The sequence below is a fragment of the Rhinopithecus bieti genome, unplaced genomic scaffold, assembly GCF_001698545.2.
Source record: "Rhinopithecus bieti isolate Rb0 unplaced genomic scaffold, ASM169854v2 scaffold_7884, whole genome shotgun sequence".
Classification (NCBI taxonomy): Eukaryota; Metazoa; Chordata; class Mammalia; order Primates; family Cercopithecidae; genus Rhinopithecus; species Rhinopithecus bieti.
In genome coordinates this window covers 2,173,799-2,193,434 of record NW_016806331.1, presented here as the reverse complement: position 1 = coordinate 2,193,434, position 19,636 = coordinate 2,173,799, and the positions used below count along the sequence as shown (strand labels likewise).

General features: G+C 55.3%; 2 protein-coding genes across 3 annotated transcripts; both read left to right on the top strand.

Moving 5' to 3' along the window:
* The first annotated feature begins 9,266 nt into the window (after positions 1–9,266).
* On the top strand, positions 9,267–10,920 carry OTOS (otospiralin). Its single transcript, XM_017875582.1, has 4 exons — positions 9,267–9,303; positions 9,484–9,659; positions 9,840–9,866; positions 10,596–10,920. The coding sequence occupies exons 2-4, from the start codon at positions 9,527–9,529 to the stop codon at positions 10,778–10,780; spliced, it is 345 nt and encodes a 114-aa protein (XP_017731071.1). The 5' UTR covers positions 9,267–9,303; positions 9,484–9,526; the 3' UTR covers positions 10,781–10,920.
* A 2,201-nt stretch (positions 10,921–13,121) lies between these two features.
* On the top strand, positions 13,122–19,096 carry COPS9 (COP9 signalosome subunit 9). 2 transcript variants are annotated; one of them, XM_017875585.1, is made up of 3 exons: positions 13,122–13,711; positions 15,911–15,983; positions 18,833–19,094. In XM_017875585.1, exons 1-3 carry the CDS (start codon positions 13,577–13,579, stop codon positions 18,868–18,870), a joined length of 246 nt encoding a protein of 81 aa, XP_017731074.1. In that variant the 5' UTR covers positions 13,122–13,576; the 3' UTR covers positions 18,871–19,094. The 2 variants fall into 2 exon arrangements, with proteins under 2 accessions (XP_017731074.1, XP_017731073.1); XM_017875584.1 differs by having other exon boundaries at positions 13,562–13,702; positions 18,833–19,096.
* The last annotated feature ends 540 nt before the right edge of the window (positions 19,097–19,636 follow it).

The window sequence follows — 19,636 nt, the reverse complement described above, 5'->3', positions numbered from 1 at the left end:
AGCAGCAGCACTCGCAGGGTTGGCCTTCAGGACAGGCCACACTGTTTCGTCTGGGAGGCCTCTGGAGACATCAGCAACCCTCAGTCCCAGGACTCTCGGAGGACCAGGGCATCCGTGCAGAAGCTCGGACCCTGCCCAGGCCTTCTCAGTGGGCCTCTGTACAGGTAACAGAGGGGCACACCTGGAGTGTCTTGGAAGAGGCAGGGCCCTGAGACTGGGCTCATTATCCCTCTCCAGCCTTTGCTGTGCACTCTGGGCAGGTGCCTTCCCTGGCAGAGCCTGTTTCCTCTCCAGAGAGATGCGGACGATAAGAACAGCACTGACCCTTCGGGGAGCCGAGGACTTCAGGGGACAGTCTTTGGAGGGGTGTGGCACAGAGCAGTTACTGGGGACATGAGCTGGAATGGTGCAGACCTTTCTCACCAAGAGGTGATGTTGTGGTGGGAAGAGATCACCCTCCAGGGACGGGTCACCCAAAGCAAGTATCTGCCTACTTGATCAAACAAGGACGTAACTCATGGCCTTCCGAGGGTCACCCTGTGCCTTCTGGCGGGCAGGTCTCTTGTGTTCTATCTTTGGCTTGGCTCTGGGTCCCCATTGGAGCTGGCCCGTGTGTCCCCAGAGACCTGTGTGTCAGGAGGACTGAGGGATGCATGGATAGGGGTAACTCCCTGTCCACCTCACTCCTCATGGTCCCTCTGACTCCAGCCTCAGCTGTAGCAACGCACTCCGCCCAGGCCTCACCTGCCCTGCGGCACAGTCCTCAACTCATCTGCAGCCCCTGCTCCTACTTCCTGCTTCCTCCCTGACTTCTATGAGATCACTGCTTTGGAAGCCTGCGGGAGCCCTGTGAGCACCCCAAACCTGAAGTAGGGGAGCTTATCCCACGGGGCAACCCCCAGCCAGTGGAGATGGGAGACAGTGGAGTGGATACACACGCCTCCTTCTAGGCTGAGGATCAGAAGCCCCGGGACATGCCCCCGCTGCCCGCAGCAGCACCAAGACCGTGACTCACACTGTTTCTCCTTCCCTGCGGTCTTGCTCCCAGTACTGCATTCCCACTGCCTGGGTCACTTCCCAGATAGAGCACATGCCCATGCAACAAACCACACATGCCACACACATGCACAAAGACACACATATGCACATGCCACACACCCCCACATACATGCACATGCCACACACATGCACATGGACACATACATGCACACACCACACACATACACATGTCACACACCACACACACATGCACACGGACACACCCCACACACATAGCACACACCACACACATGCACATGGACACACACATGCACACACTACACCAGCATGCTGATACACCTCCACATACATGCATACTTCAACACATGCCACATGGACACACACCCCGACACATGCACACACATGCAACACACACCCCACACAATAGTCACACACACACACATGCACCACGGACACCACACATGCACATGGCACACACATACACGATGCCACACACACCCCACATGCATGCACATGCCACAACATGTCATACCCCCACACCACACAATTGGCCACACACCCCCCACATGAACACCACACATGCACACACACACCACATAACATAGCACACACCACACACATGCACAGGGACACACACAAACATAGCACGCACCACACACATACACACAAACACAGCACACACACACCCCACCCCCCACATCCCACACCCATCCGCATAGCACACACTACACACTCACACAGACCACAGTACAACAACACACCCGACAACACCTTCACCACCACACAACCTCACTCCACCCACAGAGCACACACACACACATTGCAGACCCACACACCACACACAATACACATACACCCTGCCATGCCACACCCACACATCCACACATGCATCCAGCACACAAACACAAATACACATGCACACACGCGTGCACAGACATACACACACCACCCCGCACGTGGATACGTGCGCGCACACACACACACACATTCTTCAGGCGAAGACAACACTGGCTAAATGTTGATGCAGTTCGGGTGTGGCTGTTGGAGGCTCTGGGTCCTCTGGAAAGAGGAAGATGAGCGGGCACCTCCCGCCTCCTGTTGCTCCAAGGCTGTGGGGGCCGTGGGCCCTTCCCTTTCCCGGGTCCCTTTCCTCCCATGCAGTCAGGCCGGGCCACCCCAGCCCAGCCCTCTGCCCATGGAGATCGTTCCTGCCTCAAGGCGCTGGGGCCCTGGCTGGTCTCTCCGGTGATGTTTCCACCAAGAAGCGCCAGGCCCTCAGGTGCCTGTGTCATGCCACGTGGAGTGTGGGTCCTGTCATGGGATTCAGGCACTTGTTACAGCCCACCTGGAAAGCTGGTGCTTCTCTCCCCGAGTCATGGGAGGGCTCCCTCTGCCCTGTGTCCCCATCCCTGGCTCCAAGCTTGAGAGAAGGAGGCTCTGCCCTGCCTGCCTCTCTGGCTCTATCAGCTTCTCTCTGTGATGAGCCCAGCCCAGGTGAGTTCCAGACAGCCATGAGTCCCTGGACCAAGAGCCCCTCAGCTGACAGGGAGGTTCAGGACTGCAGCCCATCTGCTCGCATTGTGTAATGACCATGACCCTAGAGTTCCAGGGGGAAGCATCTCAGAAAAGACCCTTGTGGGCATGGGGAGCTGCCTGCCTTGCCCCCAGGGCTGGAGCCACGTGGGTGGTCAAGAGCCTGGAGCCCCTTCTCCCCGCCAGCCTATGCTCAAAGCCTTGGCTTTTGGCCAGACCTGGGCGTGGAACCAGAGGCCAGGCGGGTCCACATGCTTCTGTCCTGCACAGGGTTGCCAGATTTGGCAAAAAAAAAAAAAAAAGAAAGAAAGAAAGAAAGAAAAAGAAAGAAAAACAGGTAAAATTGGAATTTCAGTTAAACAAGGATACTTACCAGTATAAATATGTCCCTGGCAATATTTGGGACACACTTATACTTTAAAAAGTATTCATTGATTATTTGAAATTTGCATCTAACATAGCATCCCATATTTTTTTCAGGACAACTAGGGTCCCAAAGGCCCCCCACAGCCCCAGCCCCACTCGACCCCAGGCCAGGTTCCCCTTTGTTTCAGAAGAAGCCCCTCAGGCCTGAACTGGGGCCTGGTCAGGAATTCTGAGTTGGTTAAAGGAAGGAATTATATCTTTTTTAAAAAGAAGAACCAAACGGGCCTTAAACAATTTAGCTTTCAAATCTGCCATCTTTATGGGACAGTCTTGTGACACGGTGGGGGGCTTTTCTCTGACCATCTCCTGCCCTGCATGGTACCCCAGGAGGCCCAGCCGTGCAGAATCTGGTAAGAACAGCACCCCTGGAGTGCACCTCCGCCATGCCTCCTCCTCATTCCCAGCTTGGTTTCCTGAGAATGAAGCCTTCGGATGTCCGTGATCTGCAATCTGAAGTCAGGTCTGGCTGGATTTTCACTACTTCGGTTCTAATTTTTTAAAGCCCTCACACCCACATCTAATTGGACAGTTTTTAGTGACTTTCACTGTAAGTAGGCCTCTCCAAGTCAACTTAGGTTGGATCCAAAAAGCTCTTTCTTTTCATGTTCATTCGAATTCTAGACATTTAGTTATTTTATTAAAATAACAAGCACAATCGGCACCGGTGGGGTTGGGAACTCATGTAGGTGACTGTCAGGGGCGCCCTTATCCTCACTCCTTGGGTATCTGGGCTCTGTCCTCGGGTTTATGGAGGGGGCAGAAGACAGCAGCTGGGAAGCAAGTGGGCAGTGAGGGTGGGGAGGGCCACGTTCCCTGTGACTCAGCGAGGACAGCAGGGTGGCCGGCCTGCAGGCACGGTGGACTCTGACACTGACTGGTTGGGTGGACCTGGACTAGGCACTAACATAGTCTCAGAGAGGAGGCAGGCAGGACACAGCCAGGCAGGTCTCATCCTTGCTGAGACTGCAGACACGGGTCGGGGTATAGGGGGACTGGATGGGCTGTGAGGAGGAGGCAACGTCCCCCACTGAGACCGAGGATGCCAAGGACACATGACAGGGAGACAGGGGCTGGGATGGGCTGTGAGGAGGCTGTGTCACCTGCTGGGACTGAGGACAATGAGGACACAGGACAGAGGGATAGGGGCTGGGGTGGGCTGCCGAGGAGGCTGTCTGAGGGTCCTGGGCTCTGGGAGGGGTGGACAGGTTCCAGGCAGCGAGCAGAGCCCCAGTGCTGAAGCAGGGGGCACGTTCCTAGGGCCCTGATGGCGGGCTGGCGAGAGAGGACCTGGGAAGCAAGTCACCAGCAGGAGCCTGGGCTCTGAGGCCAGATGTGGGAGCAGCGTGGACTTTCCAGAAGCCTCTCTGGCAGCCGAGGGGAGGTTGGTTTGAATATAGTCTGTCTGCTCCAGAACACAGGTGCAAGTCTGGTCACCGTGGTGGCAGTGTCGTGATGGGGCCTTTGAGAGGGGTTTGTCTGTGAAGAGGGGCTGGTGCTTCCTGTTGGGAGTGGGTTGACCCTCTCGGGAGCACGGCTGTTATAAAGGCAAGCTCAGCTTCCTCTCGCTGCGGGGCCCCTCTGATTCCCAGCCATGCTGTGGAGCAGCACGAGGCCCTCCCATGAGGTGGCTGCCCAGGCTTGGACTCTCCAGCCTCCAGAAGCGTGAGCTGAACAAACCCCTGTCCTTTATAAATGCCCAGTCTGTGGCATTCAGTGAAGACCAAGACAAGGGGACAGGGAGGAACACGGAGGAGGCACAGCCGTCCGAAGCCCATGTCCGGGTGGACTGTGTCTTTAGGACTCTAAATCATGAACAAGAGTCTGTGCTTGGCCTGTTCCTCCAGGAAACAGTGGTGGGCTGGGCACAAGCCTGGACAACCCCTGGCTCAGTGACACCCGCAACAGCCCAGGCTTGCTGTTCCCAAGCTGGACAGCAGGGGGCACCAGAGACCGCCTGATCTCTGCACTGCCAGCGGCACCCGCAGCCCAGCTCTGCCTCGTTGTCTTAGGACCCACCAGTGTCCCCCAAGACCGTCTTGTGCGTGTGAGCACGTTCTCGCCCCAGGCAGATGAGACTTCCAGAGGCCTCCGATGCATCCACGATGGGTGGGGACTGTGTGGAGCAGGGGCAGGAGCTGGGGCCGGGGAGCAAGGAGAAATTTCAAAACTATGGAGACCTGGACCCATTAAATCAGACTCTCACGTTAGGAGGCTGGAAATCCTGACTATTCAAAAGCTCCCAGGTGGTCCCAATGTGTCGCCAGGGTTAAGAGCCACTGCTTGAGATGGTGGCCCTGGACCTGCCCAGCACCACCTAGAGACGTGTTGGAAATGCAGACTGCTAGCTCCCTGAAGCACTTGAATCAGAACTCTGAGTGAGAGGGGCCAGAAAGAGACCTGCATTTTAACAAGCACTACAGGAATCTGATGTCAGGCCCCTGGGGACTCTGACCCCCTCAAGCGGTCCTGCAGGACCCGGGAAGCGGGACAGTGCGTGGTGGTGGGGCAGTGGGAGTGGCAAGATGGACCAGGACAGCCTGAGTGATCAGCAGCCCACAGCTATTGGTGGTGCTGGGTGGTTTCTTTTTAAGATATTTTTTCCTTACATAAACATAATAAATTAAAGAACATACATATACCCAGAATGAAGAAAAAACACGTATATATGCCCATAGGGCCACCGTCCGACACCATCACTGCTTACTACTTCTAGACTTTTTCCACGTATAGTCTTTTATTTAGTCAGTATAAAGATATGGTACATGCTATCATATCATCTTTCCTAACGTCGTAGGCGTATTTTCACATCATCTTCAGACATGTGGTTATTAACAGAAAGATGACAGGTCCGTCCTCTCTGGTGGCTCCATCATGGTCAGAGGTTGCGGCAGGACCTGGCTCACCCTCATGCTCCTGCCCTCTGCATCTGGCTCCCACCTTCCCTTCTGGATGCAGAGGTCCTGGGTCCACCGCCTGAAGGGGTGTCCTACCCCTCCACACCTGTGGGTGTTTCTCCTTAGGTGGAACGAGAGACTTGAGAAAAGAAATGAGACACAGAGACAAAGTATAGAGAAAGAAAAAAATGGGCCCAGGGACCGGCGCTCAGCATACAGAGGACCCACGCCAGCACGGGTCTCTGAGTTCCCTAGTATTTATTGATAATTATCTTTACCATCTTAAAGATAAGGGAGTGGCAGGACAATAGGATCATTGTAGGGAGAAAATCAGCAGTAAGACATATGAATAAAGATCTCTGTGACATGAATACGTTTAAAGGAAAATGCTGTGTCTTGATACGCATATGCGAACATCTCCATAAACCTTTTAGCAGCATTGCGCCAGCAAGTCCCACCGCCCTAAGGCGGTTTTCTCCTTTCTCAGTAAACAGAGCATACAATCGGGTTTTACACCGAGATGTTGCATTGCCCAGGGACGGGCAGGAGACAGATGCTTTTCTCTATCTCAACTGCCAACAACCGCCAAGAGGCCTTCTTTCCTCTATACTAGTCCTCCTCAGCACAGACCCTTCATGGGTGTCAGGCTGGGGCAATCAGGTCTTTCCCTTCCCACGAGGCTGTATTTCAGACTATCACATGGGGAGAAACCTTGGACAATACCTAGCTTTCCTAGGCAGAGGTCCCTGCGACCTTTGGCAGTGTACGTGTCCCTGGGTACTTGAGATTAAGAGAATGGTGATGACTTTTAACCAGCAAGCTGCCTTCAGGCACTTGTTTAACAAGGCACATCCTGCACAGCCCAAAATCCATTAAACCTTGAGTCACCACAGCACATGTCTCTTGCAAGAACAAGGTTGGGGGTAGGGTCACAGATTAACAGCATCTCAAATACAGAACAAAATGGAGTCTCTTATGTCTACTTCTTTCTATACAGACACAGTAACCGTCTGATCTTTCTTTCTTTTCCCCATAACCGTCCATGCTGGGCCGTGCATTTTCATACAGAGCCTCCCAGACTGTTTCCCGGCTCGCCCTCCCNGGCAGGAGACAGATGCTTTTCTCTATCTCAACTGCCAACAACCGCCAAGAGGCCTTCTTTCCTCTATACTAGTCCTCCTCAGCACAGACCCTTCATGGGTGTCAGGCTGGGGGCAATCAGGTCTTTCCCTTCCCACGAGGCTGTATTTCAGACTATCACATGGGGAGAAACCTTGGACAATACCTAGCTTTCCTAGGCAGAGGTCCCTGCGACCTTTGGCAGTGTACGTGTCCCTGGGTACTTGAGATTAAGAGAATGGTGATGACTTTTAACCAGCAAGCTGCCTTCAGGCACTTGTTTAACAAGGCACATCCTGCACAGCCCAAAATCCATTAAACCTTGAGTCACCACAGCACATGTCTCTTGCAAGAACAAGGTTGGGGTAGGGTCACAGATTAACAGCATCTCAAATACAGAACAAAATGGAGTCTCTTATGTCTACTTCTTTCTATACAGACACAGTAACCGTCTGATCTTTCTTTCTTTTCCCCATAACCGTCCATGCTGGGCCGTGCATTTTCATACAGAGCCTCCCAGACTGTTTCCCGGCTCGCCCTCCCAGGCCCTCCCTTCCTCAGCACCTCCCACAGTCATGGAAGGTCCATTCCTGTAACAAGCTCACTCCGTCTCTGGCCACAGTCCCCCCGACCCGGCTGGACACAGTATTGGTGCTGGGAGAGGGGCCCAGGGATGGGAACGTTCAGGGTGGAATCTGGAATTGGATCTCTGACTTGAGTAGCTCGAAGACTTCAGTGGCTCCACTTCCCATGGAACTGCTGCCCACCCAGTGCAAAACAGACCGATAGAGGGCAGGACTTTGGGTGACCAAGCAGCTGATGCCACTGTAGAAATAAGGACCGTGGGCTTGGCTGGTAGCTGGAAAAGTGTGCTGTCGAATCTGGGAAAAGAAAATGATGAGCTCAGAGCTTAAATTCCCAGCTCAGGGGGCAGATAAGGAACCAGAGAGCTTCTGTGCTGTGCAGGGAAGGGCGACAAGCAGGCCTGGGTGCTCGCCTCGGCACCTGGATTTCAGAGGGGCCACTGCCCCTAAGCCCTATGTGCAAACAATCGGTTATGCTGAGCACCTGCTTCCTCCTGGGGGTCGGAGATCTGCACATGCACCAGGCAGAGGGGGCTGCACGACCAGCCCTGGGCGCTGAGGTTCTGAAGGGCTCCCCTCGTGGGGAGATTTCACGAGTGTCGACGCAGCGTGGTGCTGGGGAATGGAGTGAGTCCTCCTAGGGCATCTTCCTAGTGAATCATTGACCCGGGTGCTCTTGGGGGCCCCCAATACAACTGCCCTGTAAGAATCCATTGCCTCCTGTAGCCACAGGCTCCAGATTTCTGAAAAGGAAATCCAAAATCAAATCTGTGGGTGGCTGCCTTACAATCTGAATTCAATTAACCATCTCTTTGGATATCTTTGGTTAAATGTATGGCATTATGCGGGAAAAAATAAGTCCTTAATCATGTGGTTGGGGCATGTGGGCAGACTGTGATGAAGTTGGGGACCCTGAACTCCAGAACCATGGGACACATGGGTGAGGAGTTTCCCAGAGCCCTTACAGAGCCCCCAGGGTGACCAGGAATGACAGGGAGACTGCCATACCAAATTCGGCCCTGAATTCAGTGGGGTGGTGGGACCCCAAGGGGCAGTACCAGGAGGAGGCTGTACTTATTGGAGAGACAGGTGAACACAGGAACTGATGTGGTCAGTGGGACTGCTGTGTAGTCAGAATGGCCTGACCCGCAGAGACCCTTGGTGCCAGCTGCTGGTGTCCCAGGGTGGGGACAGCCTCCTGCCCACCTGCAGACTGACACTTCGGATCACAGGGAGGCTCCCGCCTGGAGACAGAAGTCCATCTTGACCCCACACTTCCTGCTGTGACTCTGCTCAATGGACGTCCTGCAGGCAGGTCCTGCTGACCTGGGGCTCCTCCTGCCTGCTGGTTTAAGTGGAAACAGCACTGGAATTATTCAGCTCCATCTCACGAGGGAGGAAATCTCAGCCAGCCCCAGTATCGGACGTAGGATCTCTCCTTGTGGAGAGGAAACTGAATTCATTTCAAGTACCAATGCTGAATTCAGTCCTAACAATTTCAGAAATGGCCTAGCCAGGATGTTTTTCTCTCCGTTTGATCTTCGGATCAGATTTCCAGAAGCTGACACTCTGATTCTGCCTGCCAGCAGGGCGACAGGAGCCCACATCCTCCGGTGGGGATGAAATATTCAGTTTGACTGTTGAGGCAGGTGACGTGTCCTTCCTCATCTATGGCCCTTCTATAAAGAGAACCCTTGAGCTGGCAGCAGAGCCCATCCAGGCAGCACGGCTGGCTGAGCAGAGACAAGGTAAGCTCTGGACAGGCCAGGCAGGGTTGTGGGCGGGGGGTGTGCAATTTCTTAAGTCGTGGAAATTAAGGCCAATTGAGGCAGAGATTTCACCTCCAAATAGTGGTTTGAAACCACTGAAATGGGAATTGCTAGGAAAACCGTAAGAATTTTTTTTTAAATCCATGCCATTTTCCCCAGGGTTGCCCACATTGGGGCTGATAGAGGAAGCCGGCCCTGACGGATGGGTGGTCTCGCCCTTCCTGGGTTCGTCCTGCTGCAGGTGAGCCTGAGTCGCAGATCAGGAAGCACCGGGAAGATGCAGGCCTGCATGGTGCCGGGGCTGGCCCTCTGCCTCCTGCTGGGGCCTCTCGCAGGTGAGGGGCCGCTCTGGAGGGAGGCAGCCACCAGGACCCCCGACAGCCCTCCTGTTCTCTCCCCTCCCGCACTCATCCCCAGACTGCTGGGAAACCTCAGAGCCCTGCAGCTGGTGTGGGGTGGGCCCAACCGGCACCTGGGTGGTCCTCCTGGGTGACAGCTCTTCTCTTCCTTTGCAGGGGCCAAGCCTGTGCAGGAGGAAGGAGGTACCGTTCTCCGATTTCTTTCCTTTCATTTGCATAAGTAACTGGTGTGCAGCAAGGAGAAACTGCTGGGGAGGGCAGCGGCTTCCTATCCCAAGCAGACGCATCAGGGGCCCTGGCTCAGCTCAGGCCTGAGCATGGAAACATGGCCCTCGAGAGCCAGCTTGGAGCTGTGCAAGCAGAGGGTCTCTGAGCTCCTTTCAGCTGCGACCCTGCCCTCCAGCCACCAGGGAACACACTGGGCAGGGGGAGCCAGGGCCCCATGACCCCTGACATTCCCACCCTCCTACCTGGGCTCCAGCCCCCAGGCTCTCCCAACTCTGAGCCCTAACTCAGTCCAGTATCTTCAGGGCCACCCTTGCCCAAGCTTTAGGACAGGTTATGTGGGGGGTAGTGGACGCGGGTGTCTGTGCTCCCTTCTGAAATCCCAGCAGGAGACTGCCGGTGCCCCACACCATCCCCATACAACTCCCTTCTCAAACAGGACAGGCCTGCCCCCTCCATCTCTTCCCCTTCTTCCTCTGTCTCCCAGACCAGGCACCCCCAAGGACCTAGGTCATCACCCCACTGCTGAGAGGGGACGGGCTCAGGCCCCCACTCTGGGAAGGTTGAATCACTGTGGGCATGTGGGCACAGCTGGGAACCATCCACTTGCCTTGAGGCCTCCGAGGACGGTGTCTCCAGGCAGGACCGTGGGGACAGTCCCCAAGGCAGGTGTCATGTGTCTTTCAGACCCTTACGCGGAGCTGCCGGCCATGCCTTACTGGCCTTTCTCCACCTCTGACTTCTGGAACTACGTGCAGCACTTCCAGGCCCTGGGGGCCTACCCCCAGATGGAGGACATGGCCCGCACCTTCTTTGCACACTTCCCCCTGGGGAGCACCCTGGGCTTCCATGTTCCCTATCAGGAGGACTGAATGGTGTCCAGCCTGGTGCCTGCCCGCCTCGCCAGGCTGCACTAGGTCGGGCCTCCACAGACAGGGAGTCCCGGCAAAAACCTGGCCCCTGAGGGGAGTCAGGCCTGGTCTCATGCTCAATAAACTCCGGACTGAAGATGTACAACCAGCGTTGTGGGTTGTCTTTCAAGGACGGCTGTGCTCAGGCCCCATTTACTTTATTTCACAAATGAAGCGGATTTTATTTTGATTCCTGGGGAGCACTTTCATAAACTCTTTCATAAATGTGCACCATTTCCATCCACATTGGCATCAACAAGGGATCTTACATCCTGGGCGCGCTCAGGACTGGCTTTCTGTGTCTCCCCCTCAACCATTTCCCACAATGATCCTGGGGGGTGCTGCAGTTCCCCCAGATTACAGATGAGGACACTGAGGCAGAGACATGAGGCCACTGCTGCCTGACTTGTTAAGGTCACACAGCTGGTTAGGGGGGAGCTAGATTCCAGTCCAGGCACCCTCGCTCTGGGCCACTAAGCTGGGCAACAGGCAAAGCCACAGTCAGGGCTCAGCTGACTCCACACCACAACACTCCCCTGGCAGCAGGACCCAGGAGGCAGCAGGGCATGGAAGTGAGAAACCCCGTCTGTATCTGTCATCGGTCAGGGACAGCGGGGCCTGGGCAGGCTCTGTCTTCCAGGGATGGCTCTAGGTTTTGCGGATGCTGGGAGGAAGGGGGCTTCACCTAGGCACGCTGGGGCACCGGAAGGCTGGGCAGGCAGCACAATGGCGTCTCAGGGGTGGGCCTCCAGCAATGGGATGGCCTCTGCACAGGTGGTGAGCTCCCCATCCCTGTAGGGTATACAAGCAGACCATGGAGACCCACGGCTCCACCCCTTAGCTAGGAAAGACCTTGACTTAACGGGCCACTCCTCTTGGTCACTGCCAAGCCCCTGTTCCATCAGACTGACTTTCACTTGGGTCCTTCAGAGTGATGCACATTGGCATGGCATGAGGCTCATGCAATGCCCACTGCCTGCTTCTCCCTGCATCCCATACTGTCCACTCAGGCCAGGCGGACCCTTTTCAGGCCATACCCTCACCCCTCACATTTCAGCTCAATTCCTGTCCCTGGAACTACTCTCCTCCATGTCGCCCCCCCACCCCACTTCTCTGCAGCCTAACCCCCAAACCCACCTCCTTTAAGGTCTGTTGAAGAAAACTTATTAGAAATTTTCACAAGTTGTGCTGAACCTTGGAGACAGGTGTGGGGACCACCGCAACGGGATCTTGCAGTGGGGGAGGGAGACCAGGCTCAGCTCCGAACAGCACAGGCAGTGGGGGTTTGCGGCTGAGGAGCAGGTGGGGTCGGGGGTGGAAAATGATTAGGAGGAACACAGTGCGGGAAGGGGATGCTGGCTCCGCGGACCGCAGCAGGGCTCTCGCTGAAGACAGGCCTGGGCGATCAGACATCCTGGGGACGCTGGGGACCAGGAACCCGATCCAATATCCAGGGTGGAGGGCTCTGGCTAAACCAACTTAGCAGGGCTCTCTTCGAAAACGGAACCTGACAGTGCCGTGCACAGATGGGCCTGGGAGGAGGTTAGGAGGCCACCGAAGTCAGGTTGAGCAAAGAACCTTTGGCAAAGTCTCGTTCCAGGACCTCTTGCTTCTCTCCGTCCCTCCCCTGTTCTTCCTCTCTCCCTCCCTTCCTCCAACTTCTTCCTCCCTTTCCCCTTTCCTTCTCCTTTCCCTCGTTTTTCTGTCACATTCGTTTCCATCTTAACCACATTTAAGTGGCATTAAGCACATTCACGGGACTGTGCAGCCGTCACCATCAGCCCTCTACAGACCTCTTCCATCTTTCAAGGCTGATACTCTGTCCCCACTAAACACAAACTCTCCATTTCCCCTTCCCCAGACCCTGACAACCTCCCTTCTACTTTCTGTCCCTGTGCCTTTGACTCCTCTAGGGGCGTCTGCTGAGTGGAATCACGCGGTGTTTGTCTTAGGACTGGCTCGTCTCCCTCGGCAGAGCGTCCTCAACGTTCATGCGCCTGGCAGCAGGTGTCGGCATTCCCTTCCTTTTAAAGGCTGAGTAATGTTCCACAGTGTGCACGGACCACATCTGCTTATGCACGTATCCATCCATGGGCAGGGGCAGCGGGGGACGCTCTCCTTATTCATTTATTATAAATAATGCTGCTGTGAACGTGGGGTACAGACGCCCCTTGGAGCCTCCGCTTTCGGTCCTCTGGGCTTGTGCCCGGAAGGGGAGTGCTGGGCCACGTGGGCGTCCGTGTTTGATTTTCTGGGACCTGCCTCCCTGTCTCCCGCCCCGGCTGCCGCGTCTCACTCTCCACCCTTCCACCCGTGTTTTGCTGTTTTTTGACTCTGGGCGTCCCAGGGGTGCTGCGGCCCCTCGGTGGGGCCCTGGTTTGCTTGCACCTCTTCATCTGCTCACTGGCCGCGAGTGTGTCTTCTCCAGACAAACGTCTGAAGGTCAAGCCCTGGGCTCTTGTGAACCCGGCCGTCCCTGCGGCTGAGTCTGAGGCTCCCTCTTTATTCTGGATCTGGTCCCTTGTCGGAGGCGTGCTCGGCAGGAACTGCTCCCATTGCTGGCGGCCTTTTCTCTCCGTGGCCGCCCGGCCGCCCATCAGAGGCGTTGCAGACGCCCGCCCTCGCCAGCGCAAAGACAGACGCCGGTGGCCGCGGGTACGCACCGGCAGCCCCGAGCACCCCGGATGCGAGACCGCTGACCGCGCTGCGGGCCGGCGGGCACCACAGAGGCGCGGTCCTCCGGCGTCTAGAGCTGCCATGTGGCGCGCGCCGGAAGCGGCCCTGCGGCCGGAAGTGGGCCTAGAGCGCCGCGGGCCCGAGATGAAGCCGGCCGTGGACGAGATGTTCCCCGAGGGCGCCGGGCCGTACGTGGACCTGGACGAGGTGGCACGGGCCCGGTGGGAGTCTCCGAGCGTGGGGAGCGGGGAAGGGGGAGCGGAAGGGCGGTGTCCTGGTGCGCGGGTCCCGGGGAGGGGAGGCCGGGCGGGTGGGCGATGGGCACGGCTCCCAGGCTCCCTGCCCCGCGGAGAGCAAATCCCGGCTTCTCCGAGCTTCTGGTGAAAGGCGGCCACCGACCGCGGCGGGAAGTGTGTGCCCTAGCCCGGGGGACCAGGAGGCGCAGCCTGGGCGTTGAGTGCCTGCTGGGTGCCCCCAAGGCCCCCGGGACCACACTCGTGGGGAAAGGAGTTGCGTTTGCTGCTCTTCGATGGCGGCAGCACCCCGTGGGGGCCCGCGGTGCGTCTCCAGAGCGCGGGTGGGGAATCACCTCGTGTGGGATTTGAGCTAGCGTTCGGGGATTTGGGGGAAGAAAGTGGGCTTTGCTGCGCCTTGGAAGCGAGGGTAATTTTCCGACTGGGCCTCTTAATCTGAACTAGAATGAGGGAAGACTGGAGCAGCCGTCATTCCTGCCGTAGCGGAAAAGGGGGTGTCTGGTATTTATGTGCTTTGCGTAGTGGCCTCGTTCTTTTTAATGATACAGGATGATGCAGTCGTCTTGGGATTTTTTTTGGTCTCTGTTGTGTTCACAGAGTGACCTTGTCTGATGTGAGCGTTCTGAGATGGTTTATGGTCAGCAGGAGAGCACCACAGCCTAGCTCAGAGTGGTAGGCCAGCTTCTGCATGTCAGGGCCTCATGTGCTCTTTCTCAAAGCTTAGGGGGTACAGAGGTGGTCAGAGGCAGCCCTTGTGCCTGTGGAGGTAATAACATGGCAGAGAGGCTGATTGCAAATGCCCGGTGTCATAGAAATCCGAAGGCGCACCGACGGATGGGCCCTCAGGCCTTTGAGGGGGCTCAGCAAAGGTGCAGCTGAGGAGTCGACTCTGTGGCTAAATGGTGGGGGACACAGTGGTTTTTGCCAGGTAGGCGGGGATGAAGGCCCAGCAGGAACAGAGTCCTGGGTTGGGGGGATGCCCACTGGTTCATGTCGTTTAACATGGTTGAGCGTGCAGTGCCAGAGAGAGGGGAGACAGTGGGCAGGGACCAGATCATGAAACCATCTGGAATCACGCTAAGAGGGTGGCTCTGTGCACCCCACTCCTGAAGCACTTCCACTAAACGCAGGCTTCTCAGTCCTGTTTTAAAGTCACAGCCCTAGGCGATGTGGAGCCCCTCGAGGGCTTTACAGTGGGGAGTGAGAGGCTCTGACCTGCTCTGTAGGGTGGCGGCGTTTAGGGGTGAGAGGGTAGAAAAATGGCAGCAGGGAGAACAGGACAGTTGAAGAAAGTGTGAATGAGGCAGATGGAGGTAGGGACAAGCTCAGCCCAGTGTTTAAGTGGTAGAATGCGCAAGGCTTACTGTGGTGTTGGGGACAGGGAGGGAGGCTGAGAAGCCAGGGGAGGAGGCTGAGCGTCCTGGCTTTTCTGAGAGTGTCTGTGAAAGGGAACAAGGGCATGCAGCTACGTGGGGATGAGGGCAAGGTTGAGCCAGTGGCCTTGTGAATGCTGGGGCCAGGGCAGCAGCAGGACCTGTGACCAGCTGTCCAGGGTGCTGCTGTCAGAGGAATCTGCTCCTGCTGTCACCAGGTGACTCTAAACATGATCCAAAATCCTGAGGGCTTCAGATTGCCCAGCTTGGGTTGTGACATGGTTTTTCCACTGCCGTGGAGTTGTGGCAGTGGACGGTCCATGATGGCAGCCGGCACCAGAACCTCAGAGGCAGAGCAGGTCAGTTTCCTCGGGGAAGTGGTTTCATTCCCAGAAGAGAGCGGGAAGGGATCCTGAGCGGAGTCGATGGGCTCGGTTTCACGTGTTTGTGGCCTCTGTGGCAATGTCCGGGGGGGACTGGAAACCTCTCCTTGAGGGTTACAGTGAAGTAGTGGTGCTTAGAGCAGTGGTAGGTTTCTTTTAAAGGCAGAGAGGAATCAAGGAACCCAAGCCCTTCAGAGACCATAAAAGTAATTCCTTTGAATTTCTCCCTCCCCCTCCGCCCATACACATTCCTCCTTTGTCTGGAACTAAAATGTTGACTCCAGCTTGAGCCTGTTCCCCCTCACCCGTCTTCCTTTTCTGTGGGGGTGGCGGACACTGCAATGCACATATCACCTGTTCTTTTGGAAAACGCAGCTGACATAACCTTGCCTTTGCGTTCCCCAGGCGGGAGGCAGCACCGGGCTCTTGATGGACTTGGCAGCCAATGAAAAGGCCGTTCATGCAGACTTTTTTAATGGTAAGGATGCTTGGAATGGGATGCCAGATTTAATCTGAATATTTCTTCTGTAGGTTAAGGCAGTGAAGCAACTTGGTGACATAAATAATTTGGATCATAAGGTGGTAGAGCCCCTGCGCTCCCCTCAGAGTGCAGTGCAGTCTCTATGGAGCGATGACATGGGCTGCGGCCACTGGCAGGCAGCCTTATTTTTCAGGAGAAAAGTAGCATGAAATTGTTCCCAGCTTGCAGCCCAGTAGTTGAGTTTGAGCTCTGGCATGTGTGTTACATGTGCCTGCAGACACCTCAGACTGTAGCTGGGTCTGGCCCCTTGCCTCAGACACGGCCATAGGAACCCTGTCTGGCTCCCTGTCTCTGCCCTCTCCAGGTAGCCGGTTTCCTCTCCCAGCCCACCTGTGTTTGCCTGCCTGGGTTCTCGTGCCCTCAGCTGCCTTTGCAGAGGGACAGCCACACTCCAGCTCTTGCCCAGCTCTGAAATCAGGACGCAGGATGCGTTTCCCTCTTGATTTAAGGGTTTCAGTGCTAGTTACCTAAAACATGGGTAAACCAAATAAAACATTGGTAAACCAAATAAACAATGAAAAGCAAACTTTCTGTAAGATCATCAGACCTGCTAGAGGGGATATTTCTCTCATTCTCTTCTGATTTCTTCAGGCCTTGTTCCTCTAGTTTATATAAGCCTTTACTAAGGGTTCAAATAATAAACAAGATAGGTTTCTTACTCCAGAGAGTGAGGTGGCATTTTCCATCCTGTTTTAACGCATGGTGCTGGCCTCTACAGAAAGCTCTTGTTACCAGTTAACAGCTAGGATGTGACCTTACCACATCGGTTTCTAACTGACCGGAGACCCCCTGCCATCCCAAGTCCCTGCTGCTTTATCAGGCTGACTGTCAGCCAGCCATTGCCTGAGGGGAGCAGCCAAGCTGCTGAGTTGGGGTGCAGGCTTTCCCAGGGTGCCTGGCCATGCCCCGAGGTAGCATTCTTGCTGCTACCAACTGGAGTCAGAACTGGGGCAGGTGACATTTGAGACCAGCCTGGAGGACTGAAGAGCATTTCTTTCAATTCTTTATGCCAGAGTGAGGTGGGAGAAGGGTGTTGCCTTCAGAGGGAACAAATTGTGCAAAACTGCAGAGTGCTCTCTAGAGCTGCTCCGCAAAAATACCAGCTCACCAGGGCGACTTCGAAGCTTCTTCACGTGGGCAGGATTGGGCAGTGGCTAATGCTGGCACAACGCACTTGCATTTTGATGATCTCCTTCAAAGTCCCATTTATCCTCTGCCAGCCCATTGGTGAGAGGCGATTGCTGTGTTCTAGTGTTTGAGTTCACATGGGTTCCAGAGTCAGTCCCTGAATCCTGACGGGAAAGCATCTCTGAGAGGGACCCAGGCCTGACCCGTCAGGTGAGCACCCAGCAGCCTGAGCATTGTGGGCGTGTGTCTACCTTTGAGCCACGGCTGGTCAGGGAGGGAACGCTGGAGAGCTCTGTGTCCCCTGCCTGCCCACCCACTGAGTTCACAAAGCACTTACTGTCCCGTCAGGTTGTGACAACCCCATGTGTTCAAGGAGCCATTTACTTTGAGAGACCTGTAGGCTGTGGATGGGGCTTCTGCTAAGTCCTTTTTACTCATCAAGCAGATGGGTTTTGCTGGGCAGTTATCCCCTGGGCACCGGGGTTCTAGCCATGAACAAGACTCACTCCCTTCCCTCGCCGTGTCTTACAAAATTGTGGGTCCAGACAAGTCAGCAGGCAGGGGCTGGACTGTGACGAGAGCCCTGGCAAAGCGTGGATGGTATTATTTCCAGAGCACAGCAGAGGGAGGTTTCTCCAGAGGGGGCAGCAGAGCAGAGGTTGGAAGGGGTGGAGTCAGCCGGGCCTGGGACTGCGCAAAAGTGCTCTGAGTGGCAGAACCACACACAGCAGTCAGGAGGCAGTGAGGATGTGGAGGTGCGTCAGTGTGGCTGGGGAGAGCCGGGACCCTCTGAGTGGCCAGAGATGTCTCAGGGACGCCACCCTCCCCAGGAAGGCTGGATGGCGTGGCGCCAGCAGGCTCCTGCCTCTTCACTCTGTCTCACCCTCCAGGAGTGGAACCTCCTCTTTCTAGTTCATAATTCATCCTGCACATTTTCAGTGCACAGTACGTGTGGGTGGGCTCCTAGTTTTACTTTCTTCTCCTGTTGTGAAAGTAATGATTGCCTGTAGTAGGGAATTTAGAAAACTAAACAGAAGGACAAAATCTTTCCTGGGGGGCCTGATTTTGATCACCCAAAGCAGTGTACTACACGTTTGCTGCGTTTTTTCTGGCGGGAACGGGCCTTAGCGGGTGTTTCTCAGGCTTGAGTATCATTCACACTGCCTTACTGGAGGCTTCACCTTTCTGCAGCTCAGTCCAGCTTTCTCATTCTCACAGTGGCAGCCGGCCGGTTTCCCTCTGCTCTAAGGGACCCAGCACGGGCCTCCCAGCTTCATCTCTCCCTGGCCCTGGCAGCGAGGGCAGCATCTTGGGCGCCGTGCACTCATGGGTGCAGACATGACACTGATGTGTCCTGAGTGCTGAGTTATGGCTGTGCAGTGGTGTCTGTGGGACCCAGAACAGCCCTGCAAGCATTTTCTTAGGATTGTCTTTTAAATGAAAGCAAGAAAGCACTCTAGCCAACACTCTCCCCTTGGACTGTGTGTATGAGTCCTGGTTGGCTGAGACTAAAAGTCTGTTACGGGAAAAGTCTTTTATTTCATTAGATCATTGACGATTATCTCTGTATTTTGGATGACCACATAATTCATTTTGAAGTGATTTCTTCAGCTCTTACCCTTGTATGTGTAAATACATGGTTTTGCTTATTTCTCTAGATTTTGAAGATCTTTTCGATGATGATGACATCCAGTGAGATGACTTCTGGCTGCAGGCGGGGCCAGGCCCTTGGTACAGAGTCGCAGTGTGAGCCTGCGCAGGACAGTGTCAGGTGGTTTTAAAGAACACTTGGAAATCCCTTGAATTGAGGACCTGGTTAACCAAGAAAGATAAGAATGTTCTTCACCACCTAGATGAGGCTGTTCGTCTCTGAACATGACCAGGTTGTGTCCTCACTGCAATTAAAAGAAAGCAACGTCACATGCAGAGTGATCTCTTCTTGCGCTTTTGAGTGAGTGTTGCAGTCCCTAAAAGTCTGTGTGTGTGTCATGCATGTGTCAGCTGAGAGAACCATGTTTGTCTGCTGGCAAATACCGGGTGTTACGGTGCTGTATGTGCTAGACCAGGAGGCAGTGCGGGCTGAGCACAGCTGGGCCTGCTGATGGCCACTGGGAGGACCTTGCCCTGGGGCCACCCCTCCGCTGCATCGGCAGTTCGCACCGTGTGTGTCTGTCAGCACAGCGGGCCCTATGCTGTCCTCTGGCTGCCACGTCAGGGCCGCTGCCCCACAAACTCGAGGCTTAAGGATGACAGGAGGCGCCTTCTACGCCTGGAATGCACGTTGGTCCATTTCAAAGGAGAGTGTAACACCCGTGTGGGGAGAGGGGTTTTGTTTCCTGTAGGCCCAGCTGGGTTATTGATAATGGCTGTAAAACAGTGAAGTTGCTGTTTCATACCCGTCTCGCAGTGAAGAGTGTTCCTCAGACCAGGGGATGGCCCAGTCCCAGGACTTCAGCAGTTCC